The 21,559-nt window shown below is 41.0% G+C and overlaps 1 protein-coding gene across 3 annotated transcripts in view; it reads left to right on the forward strand.

Annotated features, from left to right (window-relative positions):
• Nucleotides 1-21,559, forward strand: part of LOC132867447 (raftlin-like) — a 240,865-nt gene that overhangs the window by 141,914 nt on the left and 77,392 nt on the right. For 2 of the 3 annotated variants that reach the window (XM_060900364.1, XM_060900365.1), the window contains exons 5-7: nt 2,553-2,796; nt 2,903-3,049; nt 15,351-15,554. In XM_060900364.1, the coding sequence (XP_060756347.1) occupies nt 2,553-2,796; nt 2,903-3,049; nt 15,351-15,554 (595 nt within the window). The remainder of the gene's footprint in view (nt 1-2,552; nt 2,797-2,902; nt 3,050-15,350; nt 15,555-21,559) is intronic. The other variant, XM_060900366.1, reaches the window with a different exon arrangement.

Raw genomic sequence — 21,559 nt, forward strand, 5'->3', positions numbered from 1 at the left:
TCACCACTCGAAGATAAACTTCATATCTTCGCACAACTGTGTAATATCCTCTATATATTATATGCAAAGCAAGCATAACAATATTAAAGGTGTGGTAAGTGATTTTTTTCCTGACATCCTGGCAGCTTCAGACAATATCTGAAGGTAAAACGCTATATCCTCTATGAACAATGATTTATTACACATAATCGATTCATTAATCAGCCATTCATTAAACAATAGTTACTTGTATGTCACATATGAAGTATGAAGTATCTCTAAGCCACTTGACAGTTCAGTTGCTAATCCTGAATTTGCTCATAACCTCATCTTATCGATGATATGGCAATCATTTATTATTTTTGCAAACCTAGTCACAACCTGTTTATATACTAGTATTAAAAAAAATTTTCTAACTCACATACAAACAAAATTGTAAAATTAAAAGTTACTATGAACTTACCTCAAGTTCATAAATAATTTTTTGATTATTTATTAACTGTGTATAAATCCTTGTTTCAAATCCATTGTATACTTTGTAGCCAACATTTAAACTGGTATTTGTGTTTTTCTCACAGTTTTTTTTAAATCAATGTGATTTTTTTTGGATTTATGATAATGAAGCCAGGATACTAAAAGCATTGAATTTCTTTATCGTCTTCATTTTGCGCTAGGGTATACAAACTTTTGCACTCAAGTTTTTATAAAGTTTATCACTTGTCCTTTTACAAGGTAAAAAGTTTTTGTTGAAAATATGCACAAGTTAAAAAATTCCATGAATAAGTGTGAGTTTATTTTCATTATCAATTGCACAAATTAATCTTGTCAAACATTCAAGTTATGTCATCGCATAAAGTTATAGCATTTATACCATTTAATAATATTAACAGTGATGATAAAATGGAAAGCACATGACGTAAAAATCCAGACTAACCCTGAAATAGAATGAATGCAAATCAAATTCATTAAAATAAAGATGTTCTTCTGATTAAAAAAAATTATTTAGTTGTAAAAAAAAAAAGCGTGTGCATTGTTACGAATCATATTCGAACACTGTACAACCAATTTGTAGTAAGATTTTAATCACATCTAATAAATAATACTTCTGGACATTTTTAGAGCATGTTAATAAATAATCATTAATAAATGTTTATTAATAAATAATGAATAAATAATAAATAAGCAATAACATTAATTACTTAATTAAACACTGAATTAATAAAATGTATTAAACTACATGAAATCAATAAATTAATAAAACATTCATAAATAATTAATGTTACTAAATAATCATTAATAAATTATTCACATATTTGCAGTATTAATGGCTGATGAACATAAGTGCCATTATACACTTTTTTAAAACTGTTTGTTTGTTTGTTTGTTTGTTTGTTTGTTTGTTTGTTTGTTTGTTTGTTAGCCAATGAGCTAATGACTGGCCTGGAAAAAGTCAACAGAAGAGAAAAAAAATAGTGATATCCATTACAAGACAATATGAATATTATGCGCATATTTTTAGCTATTATTAGCTTAATTGGGTGGCACGGTGGTGTAGTGGTTAGCACTGTCGCCTCACAGCAAGAAGGTTCTGGGTTCAAGCCCAGTGGCCGACAGGGGCCTTTCTGTGTGGAGTTTGCATGTTCTCCCCGTGTCCGCGTGGGTTTCCTCCGGGTGCTCCGGTTTCCCCCACAGTCCAAAGACATGCAGGTTCGGCTAATTGGTGACTCTAAATTGACCGTAGGTGTGAATGTGAGTGTGAATGGTTGTCTGTGTCTATGTGTCAGCCCTGTGATGACCTGGCAAATTGTGGTCCAGGGTGAACCCCGCCTTTCACCTGTAGTCAGCTGGGATAGGCTCCAGCTTGCCCGCGACCCTGCACAGGATAAGCGGTTATGGATAATGGATGGATGGATGGATGGATGGATGGATGGATGGATGGATGGATGGATAGCTTAATTGTGACTAATACATAAATAATGAGAAAGTTCCAGTGTTAACTTTGCGACAATGTTTATTGTTAAAAGCGCTGTACAAATAAATAAAACTTTCAGCAAATCTACTTGTAAGCTTACTGGCATTGTAATAACCACGAGGAATCATCTTTTACTAGGTACTCACTAATGATTGATTAGTAGTTATTAATTAATGCATCAATTCTGCATAATACAGTAATAATAGATTATTAATACATAACAGGTACACAAGTGTTTATCCTTTTAATAAATTCTTGTCCTGTATATAAATTAAATCAATGTGAAAAGCCTGTTCCCACACCAGTTCCTTCATTTTTATTATGAATTATGGCATTGATATTGTCATTGACCTGACACTGACTCGATTAGTCGAGTTTTCTCTGCATTGTGTACAATCATCCCTACTGCTTTCAGTCAAATTTAATTGAATTTAATTTTAATGAAGACTAGATTCATCGTGTCATTTTTTAAAAATGAATCTAATTTGTAAACCGTTCTTCCAGCGTGGCCTTTATTAAAGAGGTATTCACTGTAACTACACTTGTCGCAGTCAGTCTCACATGCTTATTTATTTTCATCTAGTCAATGTGTGATCTCCAGCAGATTCAGGATGCAGCCGATCAGGGCATCATGTTTTCCGGCTTCATCCAGGAACCAGCCGGGCTCCACCCTCGTGTCACATCACGAGGAGGCCTTGGAGAGGCGTCTCTGTCGTTGCACTCCAGTCCGAGTTCTCTACGCTGCTCTGAGCTCACGGCAAGCCCAAGTCATCAGGGGGAGAGCGGCACTGAGGACTGGGCTGCAGATGGAGAGACGGAAGAGCCGAGAACTTCTCGAGACGCAGGTGCTGATTTTGTCAACATGGCAACTTTCGTTCTCGGTGTTTTGTTGGTGGTGTTGGATAGACACTACAATAATAAACCAACCATTAGCGATTATCGTTCTTACAGGTGGAGATGCTTTCTCAGACGTGATGTCCACTGTTTCCAAATCGGAGTGTTGTGATGGAGAGCAGGAGGACGTACCGTCGCCCAACAACAAGGCCAAAGACAAGGAAGGGAATGAAAAACCCAGCAGGCCGTCTCTTGGCAAATGTGGTGAGGATATTATCTGTGATGTGTCAGTACTGCTTTCAGCATAAGTCCCTGCCCCCAGCCTTGTAGTGTTGAACTCCTTGTGGTGAAGCACGATAGTGGTAGCATCGTGTTCAGAATTGCCCTAAAGGCCCTTTTGGTTGCTTCTACGAAATAATCCCCTTTTTATACACATCACTGCTTTTCAGTGGACTCTAGGGATAGTCATGATTGTGCCATATTCTTTCCATTTTTTAACATAATGGCTTTCATGTTGCTTGAATACTTATGCAAGGCTCTGTAGATGTATGTAAGACCACTGGTATAAGCAAGAAGAATGGTGTAACAGGAAGCAGATTTTTTTTTTTTTTACTTTAGGACCAATTTCTAGGTCGTACAGGAAACCAAGAGAGTTGCGTCACTGTCATTTAAAGTTAAGTGTTTAAAAATGAAAACCTAATTTGAATTAGACTATCTGTTAGACAATTTTTTTTGATATCATGTGTAGGACATGTCAAAGATTTTATCACCTGCCATCAAATATTTAAATGTTTTCGCAACATTCAAACTTTTCATTTTCCCCTAAACGTGTCGAACGGATGTGTGACAGCTTTACAGAGCTTTGCCTCAGCATTTATGAAAAACACGCACAGGGTTTTAGATCAAGCCTCGTTTGGGCTGTTTTCGTGAAAAACCAGATGGCGGCTCTCGCTCTTGCTGTTTGTGCGAGAATCAGAAAATGTGGCTTTGTTCATGCCGTATGCCATGTAGTGTGAAACGAGGCATGCTGGGATGCCTGGTGATCGGAGCTTGTGCTCCATCTGGATGAGAAAGTGATTGAGTTGGAGGAGGAAGAGGAGGAAGAGAATTCCCAGGGCTACCATCATTCCCCGGCCTCCTAATCCTCTAGATGCAGAGCCTGGAGAAAATATGATGGTGTACGTGTTTGGGATTCAATCATATGTTTGCTCGTGAGGTCACTAATGCAAAATGGAGGTGAAGTCGAGGTTTGCTCCATATGAGAAACAAAGAGAAAGTTAAGAAGGTTTTTATCAAAAACTTGTTTGATATTCTGATAAAAGTAAAAGATGCATGTCCAAACATTCCCAAAGTTCTAAGCCTTTGGGAGGATAGAGGTCAATGCTTTAGGGATTGTAGAAATGTGTTCATGTGGACTGAAATAGTTCAGAAAGAAAGAATTGGGAAAGGGGATGTTGAAATACCAAAGAGAGTAGTGACCCGAGCATGGTCCTGACAACATGCCGACAAATGCGATGAACTGTAATTGCGTTCATGTGCTCATTTTCTTGTTTACAGCGAGACCTCTGCACTAGACCAGCGCTGTGGTCCAAAACTGTTTAAACAGTCTGACGCTGACTTCCCCTCCCTAGGTCCCTCAGGATACATGGGGTTCTCCAAGTGCCACTTCTTGGAAGAGCTCTTCCAGTTCGGAGATATTGTCAGTATGACTAGACTTCAGGAGAAAAATGTATGATTTAGCACAATTTCCATTTGGAAGTAATGGTAGGAAAGTATAAATGGTTCAACCCTGATCTAGGGTTACTAGCTTTATGGAAGTTTACATTCTCCCTGTGTCCATGTGCATTTCCTCTGGGTTCTCCAGTTTCTTCTCACCTTACAAACCAGTTTGCCAGTAAATGGAATGATTATGTTAAATTGTGTGTATGGTGCCATGTGATGAACTGGTGTCACATCCAGGGTGTATTCCCAAGCCACAACCAGTATTCCAAGGATAGGCTCCTTATTCCACATAATCCTGACCAAAGCGGTCACTGAAGGAAAGTTAATGAATGAAGCTCATTACTATAGTGTGCATGCTACAGTGGCTATAAAAATTGTACACACGCCATTAAAATGATCGGGTTTTCTGATGTAAAAAAAAAAAATGATACCACGATAAATAATTTCAGAACTTTTCCCACCTTTAATGTGACCTATAACCTGTACAATTCAATTGAAAAACAAACAAACCTGTTCGGGGGAAAAACATAAAAAATTAAAAATGTACTTTGTTGAAGCACCTTTTGATTTAATTACAGCGTTCAGTCTTTTTGGGTTCACACCTGCCATCAATTAAAATGACTCTGATTAACCCCAAATAAAGTTCAGACATTTACTCAGTTGCATCCTCCAGCAAAAGCCAGGGTTCACTGAGAGCTTACAAAGCATCAAAGGGATCTCATTGTTGAAAGGTATCAGTCAGGAGAAGGGTACAAAAACATTTCCACGGCATTAGATATACCATGGAGCACAGTGAAGACAGTCATCAAGAAGTGGAGAAAATATGGGACAACAGTGACGTAAAAGAGAACTGGACGTCCCTCCGAAATTGATGGAAAGACGAGACGAAAACTGGTCAGGGAGGCTGCCAAGAGGCCTACAGCAACACTGAAGGAGCTGCAGGAATTTCTGGCAAGTACTGGGTGTGTACTACATGTGACAACAATCTCCCGTATTCTCCATATGTCTGGACTATGAGGTCGGGTTAAAGAAAAACATCCAGGTCCGGATAAATTTTGCAAAAAAATACATCAACTCTCCAAACATTCAAAAGGCATGTTTGGTGCAAAAACAACACTGCGCATCACCAAAAGAACACCATACTCACGGTGAAGCATGGTGGTGGCAGCATCATGTTTTGGGGTTGTTTTTCTTCAGCTGGAACAGGGGCTTTAGTCAAGGTGGAGGGAATTATGAACAGTTCTAAAGACCAGTCAATTTTGGCCCAAAACCTTCAGGTGTCTGCTAGAAAGCTGAAGGTGAAGAGGAATTTCATCTTTCAGCACGACAATGACCCCAAAAAAGTTTTGGAACGGCCCAGCCAGAGCCCAGACCTAAATCCAATTGAAAATCTGCGGGGTGACCTGAAGAGGGCTGTGCACAAGAGACGCCCTTGCGATCTGACAGATTTGGAGCGCTTTTGGAAGGAAGAATAGGCAAATATTGCCAAGTCTAGATGTGAGATGTGGCAGGCTGATAGACTCCGACCCAAAAAGACTGAATGCTGGAATTAAATCAAAAGGTGCTTCAACAAAGTATTAGTTTAAGGGTGTGCACACTTATACAACCAGCTTATTGTACGTTTTTTTTTTTATTTATGCTTTCCCCCCTTCACAAATTTGTTTGTCTTTCAACTGAACTGTACAGGCTATAGGTGGGAAAAGTTTTGAAATTATTTATCATGGTCTCATTTTTTTACATCAGAAAAGCCTATCAGTTTAACAGGGTGTGTACACTTTTTATATCCACTGTAACTAGCAACGTAGGTAGGAAAGCTCAGATCTTCCAAGAGCTACACACTCTTAAGATACTTCTGGTGTCCAACGATTAAAGATTCTATGTCCAGAGTGTTTCTGTATTATTATAGAAAGGGGTCCAAGCGCACCATTTTATAATACGGGAACTCTTTATAATCCAATGAACCTGAACCATTGAAAAACCATTTAGTTTAAAGTGCCATTCCACCATTGGATGTATTCTTTGGCATAAAATACAATATATTTTGACAACATATATAAATGGTATCACTAGATAGAGAAATCTTTTAGCTTCAAAATGATATATCAAACATAATTTTTTGACAACGACAAGTATATTAATTTTGCGACCAAAGTCACCTACCCTTTTAATTTCCGCGTGTGATGTCATCGGCAGGTTCCCCTTCTTGTGTACCACGTGACGTGTGACGTGGCACAGATTATCAGCAATGGCGGATAGAACGCGATAAAAATAATACCAATAAATCTAGCTAATACCAATAAATCTAGCTAACTGAAAGATTAACTCAAAATTTTTCGAAATTTTTTTGGCCCCCATATACGAGGAGAAATGACTCTCTCACTTTGGGGGTTTCCTGGTCTAAAAATAGACCGACACGTGGTACACAAGAAGGGGAACCTGCCGATGACATCACGTTTCACTACCGCGCGGAAATTAAAAGGGTAGGTGACTTTGGTCGCAAAATTAATATACTTGTCGTTGTCAAAAAATTATGTTTGATATATCATTTTGAAGCTAAAAGATTTCTCTGTCTAGTCATGTTGTCATAAAATATATTGTATTTTATGCCAAAGAATACATCCAATGGTGGAATGGCACTTTAAGAGTGCAACAAATACCAACAAAATTAACAGTACTATTTAAAAATTTAATTTGCGACAAATTGGGTTCAGTGGAACCAACTGCTGCATCAATAACGGTATAACAGCTCATTTTACCTCATCATTGGACTGTGCAAGCGAGATACTTTGCACGATTAGGTGAAAATTTGAGAGCTAGCAAGAGCCGTGCATTCTTAGAAATGTGAGACTTTGGGAGGCTAAGAACCAGTTGAAGATTAACTGGGCAATTCTTCGGCAGAGAGGCCAATTAGAAAACTGGCTTTTCCTTGCTGTTTTTTTTTTTTTTTTAAATTCATACATAATTTATCACTGGAACAGTTTCAAAATGCTGTTTCTTCCCCAGACCGTACACTCTTATCTGCGAGAAAAGTCTGTTTTAAATTTCTCATGGTTTACGTTTTATGTATGACCAAACATATTAACAGTTCAGTGGAACAGTGCTTATGGAGGGGAACATTATTTACAACGGCATCAAAAGAGCGCAGAAGAGAGTTGGCTGAATATTCGGACAAACTTAGGGATTTCAACGCACTTTAATCTAGCAAACTACTTTCTGAATGAACGAGCGCTTTTAAAATGTTGTTCAAAGACGCATCATTTCTAACTGGGCAATTCTTCAGCGAAGAGGCTAAAGTTATGAAATTATTAAGCTTGCCTTAACTTTTCAGCTCAGTGATATTGCTAAAGTATGGAATCCAAGGCAAAATGTACTGAAAACCATATTTAAAAGTCATCACCCCAATTGTAGCAATGTCGCTTCAGAGAAATCTTGGTTTGAATTTTAAGAAATGAACGTTCAGTTTTTTCCATTACTGACTTCTCTTTCCTCATAAAAGATTTTGCGTTCAGAGTTAAACAAAACCAATTTTTCTGTGCTTTTGTAGGGTCAAAAGACCCCAGACAGTGTGAATTTTTGTTTTATTTAATATCATTATCTTGGGTGGCACGGTGGTGTAGTGGTTAGCGCTGTCGCCTCACAGCAAGAAGGTCCGGGTTCGAGCCCCGTGGCTGGTGATGGCCTTTCTGTGCGGAGTTTGCATGTTCTCCCCGTGTCCACGTGGGTTTCCTCCGGGTGCTCCGGTTTCCCCCACAGTCCAAAGACATGCAGGTTAGGTTAACTGGTGACTCTAAATTGAGCGTAGGTGTGAATGTGAGTGTGAATGGTTGTCTGTGTCTATGTGTCAGCCCTGTGATGACCTGGCGACTTGTCCAGGGTGTACCCCGCCTTTCACCCATAGTCAGCTGGGATAGGCTCCAGCTTGTCTGCGACCCTGTAGAACAGGATAAAGCGGCTAGAGATAATGAGATGAGATGAGATCATTATCTTGAGTATTGCAACTAAAAAAGTTACCACATTTTACTGTGAATGTAATTCTGTTACTGAAGAACTACCCAACTAGATTTTCAGTTCCTGACAGGTTCGAAGTGTTTCAAATAATATTTATGTACCACACATGCATCTATCCTGATCATACACATTCTCCATCCATCCATTATCCATAACCGCTTATCCTGTGCAGGGTCGTGGACAAGCTGGAGCCTATCCCAGCTGACTACGGGCAAAAGGCGGGGTACACCCTGGACAAGTCACCAGGTCATCACAGGGCTGACACACAGAGACAAACAACCATTCACACTCACATTCACACCTACGGTCAATTTAGAGCCACCAGTTAACCTAACCTGCATGTCTTTGGACTGTGGGGGAAACCGGAGCACCCGAGGAAACCCACGCGGACACGGGGAGAACATGCAAACTCCACACAGAAAGGCCCTCGCTGGCCACGGGGCTCGAACCCAGGACCTTCTTGCTGTGAGGCGACAGCGCTAACCACTACACCACCGTGCCGCCCCCCAATAAAAATATATACAATAAAAATATCTATAACCTTTGTTTGTGCAATTTGGGCTTTAATTTGGGAGACCTTACGTACACTTAACAGCTGACTATTCTATTATATGAGCATACAAGCTAGTTAGCAAGTTTAATAGTTGCTAGCATGTTAGGTAGTAAGTTAGCTACAGTGTGTTGTGTTAGAACTGGGTTTTATGTCGTCAACTATACGCCATCAGCTATATGTATTAGCTTACTGTACATAATTTATTACAATAGTTTGCATGTTAGCTTGGTAGAAGGTTATACTTCGGTCGCAAGAAAAATAGATACAGCTAGTTAGCTAAAAAAGAAGGTTTAAAGTTCTAACTATACATAAAGTTACATATCTGGCCCATTCTGTAATTGCGGGTACATTTCAAGTGTTGACACTTTTAGTCGTCATCAACTCTGTTATCTTTAAACTGGGCAATCTGTTACCAGAATTGATGGTAACAGAGTTGACATTTCCCACCATTTTGTGTCTTGACTCCACATGCTAACCTCAAACTAGCTACAACACGGCATGTATAAAAACAGAATTTTATGGATTTTAATTATATTATTGTTTTAAAAAAATGAATGAGAGATTTGCTCCAATATCGCAATAACAGATTTGACAAATAATTAATTTACTGTTGGTGTAAAATCCTCAACATTTTGTTCACATTAATGAGAAAAGAAACATAACATAACTAACTCACCGTCTTTCTGAAGTTTCCGGCCAGAGGAAGTGACATCACTCGGTGCAGGTGTCATGCATATTATTAAAAGTCTTTGTGGATTTTATGCGGTTTTATAACAGAGTTCACAGAGTTGACAAGAACCTTGGGGCGGATAAAAAAATATGTATTTTTTATGACTAAAATTTCACATAATACAGAAAATAGACTTTCTGTGCAGTTGATTTTATAACAGTTGATAGAATACGCTCCCAAAAAACAGATTGTTAGACTGAATCACTTCCTGTTTATTTGAGTTGAATGGATGAATCAGGAGTCGAAGACAGCCAATAATGTGGGGGGAGGGGTGGGGTCATTTAGTTAATGTTCTATGGATAAATTGGGTCTAAAATGTACATCAAGCATTGCTATTGGTGAAAGTTTGTCATAATTTGCATAATTGTTCAAAACTCATGCAATAAAGTTTAATAAAAATAACAAAATTCACACTGCCTTGTGGAAAATAACAAAAGGTTTATCTCAGAGATGCAAAATGTACCCTGAATTCTAGATGGACCAAGAACCCCAAATAGTATAAACAGACTATAGTCAAGTCAAGTCAAGTTTATTTGTATAGCGCTTTTAACAATAAACATTGTCGCAAAGCAGCTTTACAGAATTTGAATGACTTAAAACATGAGCTAATTTTATCCCTAATCTATCCCCAATGAGCAAGCCTGTGGCGACGGTGGCAAGGAAAAACTCACCAAGACGACATGAGGAAGAAACCTCGAGAGGAACCAGACTCAAAAGGGAGCCCATCCTCATTTGGGCAACAACAGACAACATGACTATAACATTAACAGTCCTAACAAAGTCAGCTTTGTTGATGCTATAAACCCCCCACCGACGGAAACCCAAGTGCAAAACCGTTCACGACAACCACAGTCCCAAAGTCAGCAAGTCAACTGCAGTCCTGAAGTCAGCAAGTCAACTGCAGTCCCCAGCCACAAAAGCACCACTGCAAGAGTCCAGAGCATCCTCCAGGCACGACCCCCAACTGTCCACATGGGGCCACCCTCCAGAGGAGCGATGTGATGAGACTCCAACCAGACACAGGGCACCAGGATGGATCAGGCAGGTCCAAGGAGCAGAAGAGGTCAGCATCTTGATCCCAGGACCAACATGTCACTCAGAGGGACAGGTTTGGGGGGGGAGAGAGAGAAAACACAGGTTGTTGGGTATGCCCAATGTCACCTGAATAAGTAGGAACAGTATACATATTGCACTGAGTACAAGCAGGGACTCCGGCAACTAACTATGACAGCATAACTAAAAGGAGAGAGCCAGAAGGTAACACAGGCATGAGGGAGCCCCGGACATAAAGCAGCAGCCACTACACCATCAACAAACTCGAGTGAGCAAGCGAGTGGGGACTGACAGCATCCATACATCCCAGTTTACCAAACACTCTATGCCTGAGGACCCTCCAGATCTACTCCTTTACCTCATAAACACCATTAACAAAAGGCTTGACTAAACAGATGTGTTTTCAGCCGAGACTTAAACACTGAGACTGTGTCTGATTCTCGAACGCTACTTGGAAGGCTGTTCCATAACTGTGGGGCTTTGTAAGAAAAGGCTCCGCCCCCTGATGTAGCCTTCACTATACGAGGTACCAGCAGATAGCCTGCACCTTTTGATCTAAGTAGGCGTGGCGGGTCATAGAGGAGCAGACGTTCACTCAGGTACTGTGGTGCGAGACCATTCAGTGCTTTAAGGGTCAATAGTAGTATTTTATAATCAATACGAAATTTGATTGGGAGCCAATGCAGTGTGGATAAGACGGGGTGATGTGGTCATATTTTCTAGTTCTAGTAAGGACTCTTGCTGCTGCATTTTGAACTAACTGGAGCTTGTTTATGCACTTATTGGAACATCCAGACAGTAAGGCATTACAATAATCCAACCTGGAGGTAACGAAAGCATGGACTAGTTTTTCTGCGTCATGTAGTAACATTAAATTTCTTATCTTAGCAATATTTCTGAGATGAAAGAAAGCTATCCGGGTGATGTTATCAATGTGAGTTTCGAATGAAAGATTGGGGTCAATAATCACCCCGAGGTCTTTTACTGCTGCACGTGAAGAAACAGAAAGGCCATCCAGAGTTACTGTTAGGGTGCATCAGTTGCCCCCTAAGAATGAAAAGTTCCTCCGATCATGATGCATTTTTGTTTTTATGTTCCTTTTGGTAAGAAAACACACTAGGTGAAATCTCATCTCATCTCATCTCATCTCATCATCTCTAGCCGCTTTATCCTTCTACAGGGTCGCAGGCAAGCTGGAGCCTATCCCAGCTGACTACGGGTGAAAGGCGGGGTACACCCTGGACAAGTCGCCAGGTCATCACAGGGCTGACACACAGACACAGACAACCATTCACACTCACATTCACACATACGGTCAATTTAGAGTCACCAGTTAACCTAACCTGCATGTCTTTGGACTGTGGGGGAAACCGGAGCACCCGGAGGAAACCCACGCGGACACGGGGAGAACATGCAAACTCCACACAGAAAGGCCCTCGCCGGCCCCAGGGCTCGAACCCAGGACCTTCTTGCTGTGAGGCGACAGCGCTAACCACTACACCACCGTGCCGCCACTAGGTGAAATATTTTGACAAAATTCAAAAGTTTAATGGTGGCACCAGGAGCTCAAAGTTATGGAAAAAGCTGCTATTTTATGACTTTTATGACAAAATTTCGATCACTTTTCATGAAACATTATGGCACCTTATAGAGTATACCAAATATCTTAGATACACATTTTTAGTACATATTCTAAATATATTATCAAGCACAGTTTGAGTTTTCGCTGTTCATTGAATCATTGTTCAACTACTTTTAAACAATACAAATGTATTATGAATCACATTAATGCTTCTCAATCCCTTGCAAAGGTTCTTAACATGATCTCTGGCTCACAAGAAATCAATAAATGGAGTCCAACATTGTGATTCAAACCTTACGCGAAAACATAAAATAAGCGTTTTTTTTGGCAAAAAAAAAAAAAGAACCTCATGGTGCCACCATTAGACTTTTGAATATGGTCAAAAAATTTTACAGGATGTCTTTATTGGTGAAAAGGAACACCCGAGCAAAAATGCATCAGATGTTATGAAAGTGGGCGGCATGGTGGTGTAGTGGTTAGCGCTGTCGCCTCACAGCAAGAAGGTCCTGGGTTCGAGCCCCGGGGCCGGCGGGGGCCTTTCTGTGCGGAGTTTGCATGTTCTCCCCGTGTCTGCGTGGGTTTCCTCCGGGTGCTCCGGTTTCCCCCACAGTCCAAAGACATGCAGGTTAGGTTAACTGGTGACTCTAAATTGACCGTAGGTGTGAATGTGAGTGTGAATGGTTGTCTGTGTCTATGTGTCAGCCCTGTGATGACCTGGCGACTTGTCCAGGGTGTACCCCGCCTTTCGCCCGTAGTCAGCTGGGATAGGCTCCAGCTTGCCTGCGACCCTGTAGAAGGATAAAGCGGCTAGAGATAATGAGATGAGATGAGATGTTATGAAAGTGACGGCAACTGATGCACCATAGATACTGTGTAATCAGAAAACTTATTTCTAGCTGCATGTGGTCCAAGTACAAGTACTTCAGTCTTGTCAGAGTTCAGCAGAAGGAAGTTAATAAGCATCCAGTGTCTAATGTCCTTCACACATTCCTCAGTTCTCTTAAACTGGTGTCTCTCGTCAGGTTTTGCAGAAACATACAACTGTGTGTCATCAGCATAACAGTGGAAACTAATCCAATGTTTATGAATAATATTGCCCAGATGTAACATATACCAGTATAAAGTCAATGAGTAAATACTGTACCCATAACACACGTGATAAATCTGAACACTTGTACAATATGATACACAAAAGCAGCATTACTAGCAAGACAGCTAGTCATACCGGTACGTAGCCTGTCATGTGATTCCTTTATTTTTTCCCACATTGCCATTATTTCTTTTGATCTACGTTATGATGAAGAATCTGACTGATGTCAAAAGTTAATCGGAAAGTTACAGAGCCGTTTTTGCAAGTGTCATTGCGTTCAGAGTTGTGATTTATGCACAGCTGGTCGTGGGACGAAGGTTGTGACCGAGCTGTGAATTCTCTGACTGCCTGTCATAACGCTCATCCAGCACAGAAGAGATGATTCATCTTTCAAACTGAGTCTGACAGAGAAGCACAGAGGCCTGATGATTTCTGAGTGCGTGTGCATGTGTGCGTGTGTGTGTGTGTGGGTGGGTGGGAAACATCCTGTGTTCACATTTGCTTTGCACAATCCTCAGAGAGACAGTAAATAGCTCGGATGCGGTCACTGGAGGTCCGAGCGACGGCCGCCAGAGCAAAAGTGCATCTCTATTTATCCTTTCGGTCAAATATCCATTAGTTCCAATACAGAGCTGAAAAATGTGTGGGGGAGAGGTCGAGTGCGGCTGGATCGAAGCGCACAAACAAATTCATCATGTCTCGTTTTAATCCATTAGATGCACTTTGTGCTTCTATATTTCAGCTGTAAAAGCTAATTCAGCATACAGGGAAAGCAAAATCATATTGAGGAGAAGAAGAAGCAGACAGGAGTCACCTGGAGACTTTGTGTCCTTATTTGAGCTGGGTACTGACTGGGTTATCTGATTTAGCTAATTAGTTACCCTGTTTTCCCTTTGCTTTCTTGCTAATCTGATAAATTAACTGCCGAACTGCATCTCAAGTGCAAACATTAGCACAGGAGGCAACTGCTGCTTAGGAGATAATTGATTAGCTTTGAACTGCAGGAGATCTGGTTACCAGTTGCTGGGTTGTTCTTCGATGATAAAGATAGCATCTCGTGTGCTCTGTTGTGTTGAATAACCAGCTAGATTTAATCTAGCTACAACCAAAATGCATCATCTCATCTCATTATCTCTAGCCGCTTTATCCTGTTCTACAGGGTTGCAGGCAAGCTGGAGCCTATCCCAGCTGACTACGGGCGAAAGGCGGGGTACACCCTGGACAAGTCGCCAGGTCATCACAGGGCTGACACATAGACACAGACAATCGTTCACACTCACATTCACACCTACGGTCAATTTAGAGTCACCAGTTAACCTAACCTGCATGTCTTTGGACTGTAGGGGAAACCGGAGCACCCGGAGGAAACCCACGTGGACATGGGGAGAACATGCAAACTCCACACAGAAAGGCCCTCGCCGGCCACGGGGCTCGAACCCGGACCTTCTTGCTGTGAGGCGACAGCGCTAACCACTACACCACCGTGCCGCCCCCAAAATGCATGAATTAACGCAAAAATGGGAAGCAGTTATGGCCAGGTTCTTGCCCAAACTGATAATCGCATCATCAGTTTTTCTTTGGCTAATCAGACACAAGGTATGCCACCACACTTGGCGTATTGGAGGTTAGGTGCTTTGCTGAAGGGCACCTGAGCCAGTCCTGCTGGTTCAGGGAATCAAACCAGCAACCTTTTGGCCATGGCGTCCCCCTAAGCAACAAAGTACAATTAAGTCCGGTTTCCAAACATCTGTTCTTTATCGTCTATACTTTCTACTCACTGCATTTTTAAACACTAGATTAGTTTAATTTTTTTCATCCCATCGTCAGGTGCTGAACTTTTCGGCTTGTTTAACTACCCGGGTGGGCGTCAGCAGCCGCTGAAGTACTACACAGTGAAGGTGCCTCTGCGGGTGCAGCCTGGTGATGAGGGCAGTCATGCCATCGAGGCCCAGTGGCTGGATCACATGACACAGCACTTCAACAACGGAGCCTCGCTGGTCGACGGCTACTTCAGTCTGGGCAAAGACGATGGTGAGAATGCGTTTCCATTATATGGAGACATGTACACACACATACACACACATGCTTACTTTATTGATCTTTTAATGGAAATGGCCAAACAAAGCACACTGCACAGACAGCAACAAGTATGGGTGTGAAAATACCCCAGTAAGATGGCAAAATAAATAAATAAATAAATACACTCCTGGTTGATCACAAAGCGAACCGTTTTACAGCTCTGCAAACACATTAATTTTTAAACACTTTTGGATAAGCGCATCTGCTAAATGTCATAAATGTAATGTAATGAAATGTAAATCCAGCCTCAACTCAATGAACAAATCTTTAATCTTTATTCTTATTTTGAAATATCTTCCCTTTTCAGGTGTTTAAATCTGTTCTGACTTTGAGAGCAATTAAAAAAAATATCCATTAATTCATCTCCTCCAGACGAACGGATCAGTGGTTTTTGTTTGAACGTTACAATTAACCAGATCAAATTAGCGAGCCCTGCTTTATTTTCCATCTAAATAATTAAGCATTTGGTTATGATGCCTTTTGAGACTTCACACGCAGGAAGTGCGTCCCCCATAATGCTTTCTGAATAGGCAATCAGAAACGTTGAGTGTTATTTGACTCATTTTCACGCTCAAGAAACACTCCAGAAATTTAAGTCTCCTGCGAGTCGAGGTCGGAGAGATGAAGGACTTTGTGTGGCGGAAGATATTTGTCATCACTTTGAATATTACAAGGCTTTGTGTTGTAACAGCATGACATTAACTACCTTTAAATTCATGGTCTCTTGGCAGGGCCACTAATTTGGAGAGAAAAATAGGGAAGTAAGTAAGGAAGAAATGATCACTAAATTATTTCACTTCCTGTTTTCAAGTTCTTTTTCTTTGCCTTATGATATTTATCCAGTATTCCTTACCAGAGTCTATTTAAATAATATTGACCAGGGCTTTGAACCGGTTCAAGGAACGAAAACGAAAACCGGGAACTTTTTCTATTTCACATGGAACAGAAACGAAACCAGAAACTTTATTATTTTTTATGTTCCGGAACAGAAACGCTTATTAAAAATAATGGTAACCGGTTAATACCGGTTTTTATTTCGTTCCTCAAAGTTTCTGTAGCCTACAAATAGTCATTCTTCTCCTGCGCAAGTTTCTATGACCCGCTGGGGTTCACTTCCTGTGTGACGTTCGCTGACTGAATGGAGAGAGCGGGAAGGTGGACTACTAGTGAATACTAGGTGAATTACTGAGTGTCTGAGCAAAGAAGAGCCTGAACGTTGCAACCTCCCTGTTGGCTGTTTGTAAAAATATATCAGTTGTTGCCCTTCCCACGGGAATCATCGCGGGCTCGAGAGACGAGACCTGACGAGTTAGTTCGTTGGTAGCAGAACAAAATGTCTGGACACAAATCGGGTTTTCAGAAAAGGAAAGAAAATAAACGGAGGGTCGAAAATACAAAAAAGGAGGCAGAAAATGCAAAACGAGTTTTAAGGTAGGACAAATGGTTACTTTTCTGAGGCAGCCCGCCGTGGCTGCAGGCTTTCAGTTGTGTCATTGAATGGTTACTTTTCTGAGGCAGCCCGCCGTGGCTGCCTGCAGGCTTATTTATTATAGCCCATTTAGTTAAAATAGTTGATATAAAATGTTTATAGTTATAGTTATGTGATGGTTGTCCTGATTTAGACTGGTGTTTTTTTTTTTTTTTTTTGGGGGGGGGGGGGGGGGGGGGGGGGGGGTTGCGCGATGTTGCACCCGGGTCCAGATTAGGGCAGAACCGGCCCTGGCTACATTTCAGGTGTAGTTTGTTTTATGTATGTATGTACTTGCATAGATGTGTACTTGGTCTTCCAATATGGCGCCTAACAAAATCTCGCGGCGCGGTGACGTCATGCGGTAGCCCTCTATAGGGCCTGACTAGCCTTTGGTAACACACTAAACGAATTATCTTTCATTTTTGGCACTTTTTCTGTTTGTGTAGATGGGAAGACATACTGAGAATCCAAATCACCAACATTTGAAATAATAATTGTTTTGAATTATTTCTTGCCTTATTTAATGAAGGTTGTAATAGAATTAGCCTACATTTGGCTTAAGCTGGATGAGACAGAGACATAATTTTATAGCCATTTGTTAAACAGCTGACAGGGAACGTAATTAACCGTTCCGGGAACGAAATCTTTTTGTTCTAACCGGTTCGGGAACGTCTATTTAATGGTGGAACCCAAAACCGGAAACGTTAAAATTCCGTTTCTGTTCGGAACGAACCAATAGGAAAAAAATTCCGGTTCAAAGCCCTGATATTGACTGATGTTGAGTGGTATATCTCGTCTTCAATTCATTCAATATCATGCTAGCTGAATGGAATGTATCTGATATGCCACGAAAAAAGCCATTATTATTATTATTATTATTATTATTATTATTATTATAATACATTCCTTTCAGGTGTTCAACGCATCTTTCTCTTTCAAAATTTTCTCAAAATCTTCCGTATTTAACAAAGCAACGCTGGCGGCCATGTTTGTTTGCAAACTGTCACAGTCGCTCGCTAGCGTGGAAGTTTTACATCTCCGATATGTGACGTCATGTTGTCTTGACAATCATGCAATATCGTAAAACATATTCAACGCTTATTCTCCATTGGGTAGAGTGATGTAATGCACGTAGGATAAGCAATATTGCATGCTACAAAGCCAAATGAATGAAACCTTCTAGAAGGGAATAGAACCTGTTTTTATTCCACCGAAAAAGTGCCCTGTATGTTTAATAATATATTTTATTATTCTATCCACATTCACTGGATATGAGCAATCGAGCACTCTGATCGGCTACTCTACTACTAGGATATCAGCTCATATACCGTGAGTAGAGATAAACAAAATGGCGGAGCGTGTTGCTGAACCAACTGATGAAATAAAAACTCGATTTGAAAACAAAACCCCCAAAAAATACAAAAAAAAGCAACAAAATATGGAATGAAAGTATTTGATGGTAAGAATGCATCTTTTTTATTTTTCAAGAATTATTATTATTATTATTATTATTATTATTATAGCATTTTTCACAAATTGCTCCTGTCATTTCGCCAGTTTGTTTACATTCTAAGCAGAAATGATTTTGTCGGACGTTTTGTATAAAGTTTTTATTTAACAAATTTGCAAAAAATAAAAATGCTCCATTTCTCAAAATCCAGTGAATGTGGATAGAATAAAACAGTTATTCCATTCAATCTCATCGTCCATGAGCTGATAGCCGACTCGATTTCGTGGAATAACTGTTAATTATCCCGCAGCACTGTTGCATTCTCTATTCTGATTGGTCGGAAGGTGTTGATTAATTGTCTATAACAGCAGCTCTGACAGAACTTCAGCTGCAAAGCAAATCACAGGTTTACCTTCGTATCTTCCGCCATAGAAACGTCTTCAGGACAGAATATGACAATTTATGAATGAATCATCCATACCACTTATCCATCAGGGTCATGGTGGAAGCTGGAGCCAATCCCAGCTGAGTTTGGCCAAGAGGCGGGGTTCATCTTGAGGCGAGGTTAACACAAAGACAAACAGCCATTCACGCCTATGGGCAATTTCAAATAGCCAGTTGACCTAATCCGCATGTGGAGGAAACCAGAGCACCCAGAAGAAACCCATGCAGGAACGGGGAGAACATGCAAACTCTACACAGAAAGACCCCAATCAGCTGCAAGGTTTGAACACAGAACCTTCTTGCTGCGACGCGACAGTGCTAACCACTACACCACCTTGGAATGAATCGTACAATTTAACAATAAAAGCAGTTTATGTCGACCCTCACTCTGTGCTCAGTTCACGGACTGAATTGAATTCTACCGTCCTTATAAGTCGCTTTGGATAAAAGTGTAAACATAAATGGAAAAAAATGACTCATAGCAGAAGCTGAAAAGTGGAAATACTTAAACGTAACCACTTTAAAGTGATAAAGGACATGTTTATCCCTGAGTCAAGCACAGAACGCGAGAGAACAGGCAAGGAGGGAGGTGTTTGAAGAGTCCTGCTGAGCTGTAGAACGGCGCAGGGAGAGTGTATACTTTATTTATCAGCATCTAATTGCAGAAGGTAAAAGCGCATGCATTATCAAACCACACGGCTCAGATCTTTCCAAAACGAGTCCCTCTTGTTCAATCGTCTCTGTGATTTCCTATTAAGAGAAACCCTGCTCTGAGTGCATTCCCTTGAATCATCACACATACGGTACCACTAAAGTCCCACTCTGGATCTTCTCCAGATATGAGATCAGGAGAACAGGAACCTAGAGGATTCTGGGTAGGCGCAACAATATACAACCATTTTCGACAGAAGAAGTCTCGGGAAGTATAGTCTATCTCCTCTAATCTGTTTATACAAACAGCTTTGGAATGAGTTTGGCCACGGATTAGAAACTCCTGATGGATTTCTCTGGACCGTGGTGGGTATTGATGATGTCGTTGCTCTTGTTGTTGTTTGTCTGTCGTTTTGCTCTGCTGCTACAGTTCATCCATTTCCAGCTCCAGCAAGATGTATTTACTCTTCTCTTTGACAGGTAGTCTGGATATTAGACGGAGAGCTAAAATCTAAAATCTATCAGCAGCTGAACAACTAAGCTGTTAAGTTTGAGCATTGCATTATATCACGAGGTGTAATCGATGGCATAGTAAGGAAGATGTGTGGAAAACTGTTACATATACATTAAAGCAGATAGATAGGCAGCTGCATTCATGATTTTTTCATGAAGAGTTTCGATCCATAATGGCTGACTGGGTTGCCATGTTTCCGGGACTCATCTCATCTCATTATCTCTAGCCGCTTTATCCTGTTCTACAGGGTCGCAGGCAAGCTGGAGCCTATCCCAGCTGACTACGGGAGAAAGGCGGGGTACACCCTGGACAAGTCGCCAGGTCATCACAGGGCTGACACATAGACACAGACAACCATTCACACTCACATTCACACCTACGCTCAATTTAGAGTCACCAGTTAACCTAACCTGCATGTCTTTGGACTGTGGGGGAAACCGGAGCACCCGGAGGAAACCCACGCGGACACGGGGAGAACATGCAAACTCCATACAGAAAGGCCCTCGCCAGCCACGGGGCTCGAACCCAGACCTTCTTGCTGTGAGGCGACAGCGCTAACCACTACACCACCGTGCCGCCCTGTTTCCGGGACTATAAATCAAAAATCTGTTCAAACAACCAGGCTTGTAGTACTCCAGTCCAGGACTCAGACTCAAGTCTGACTTGTGCCCTAATTTTAAGGACTCCTGACTTGACTTGGACTTGAGCACTGATGACTTGGACTTGGACTCGGACTCGTGCATTAACTGCATTCGGACTCATAAATTGGAGACGAGGACTCAGATTTTTTTCTTTATTTTTTGTAACATGCCATAATAATTTGGCATAAGATATTTATATCTACATTAATTTTTATACTAATTTTGTGCAAGAGAATGCACAGTCACCTGTTCATACGTCATGTTCAGGAACAAACTAACATTAATGGTGCTAAAATGCCTGGAGAGACGCCCCTAGGATTGTCCACTTTGCTTATACAGACTTCTCGTGCAGTGGGAAAAAAATGCACTGCTATGTGTTCCATATGTAGAAGAACTATCGAGGAGACGACGGGGACAACCTCGAACTTCAATCGTCATTTGGTAAGACTCCAACCAGAGAAGGAAGTGACACGCTATGTTCATTGCTCTGTTGATAGTGGGGCTTGCTTGCTGAGCGATGAACTAGCTAGTGTTAACCCTTTCTCATGTTATTTGCCCTGTTGATAGTGGGCGGGGCTTGCGTCAGACTCAACTCGGATCAATAGTGGACTCGACTCGGACTTGACTCGAAATTTTCTTTAATGACTTGGACTTGAACACTGGGGACTCGAGACTGGACTCGGACTCGGACTCGAGGTTTAGTGACTCGACTACAACACTGCGAACAAAAAAATAAATAAATAAACGCACACACTTACAATTCTGTTGTCTGTCATTTTGTATTAA

The sequence above is a fragment of the Neoarius graeffei genome, chromosome 19, assembly GCF_027579695.1.
Source record: "Neoarius graeffei isolate fNeoGra1 chromosome 19, fNeoGra1.pri, whole genome shotgun sequence".
NCBI lineage: Eukaryota > Metazoa > Chordata > Actinopteri > Siluriformes > Ariidae > Neoarius > Neoarius graeffei.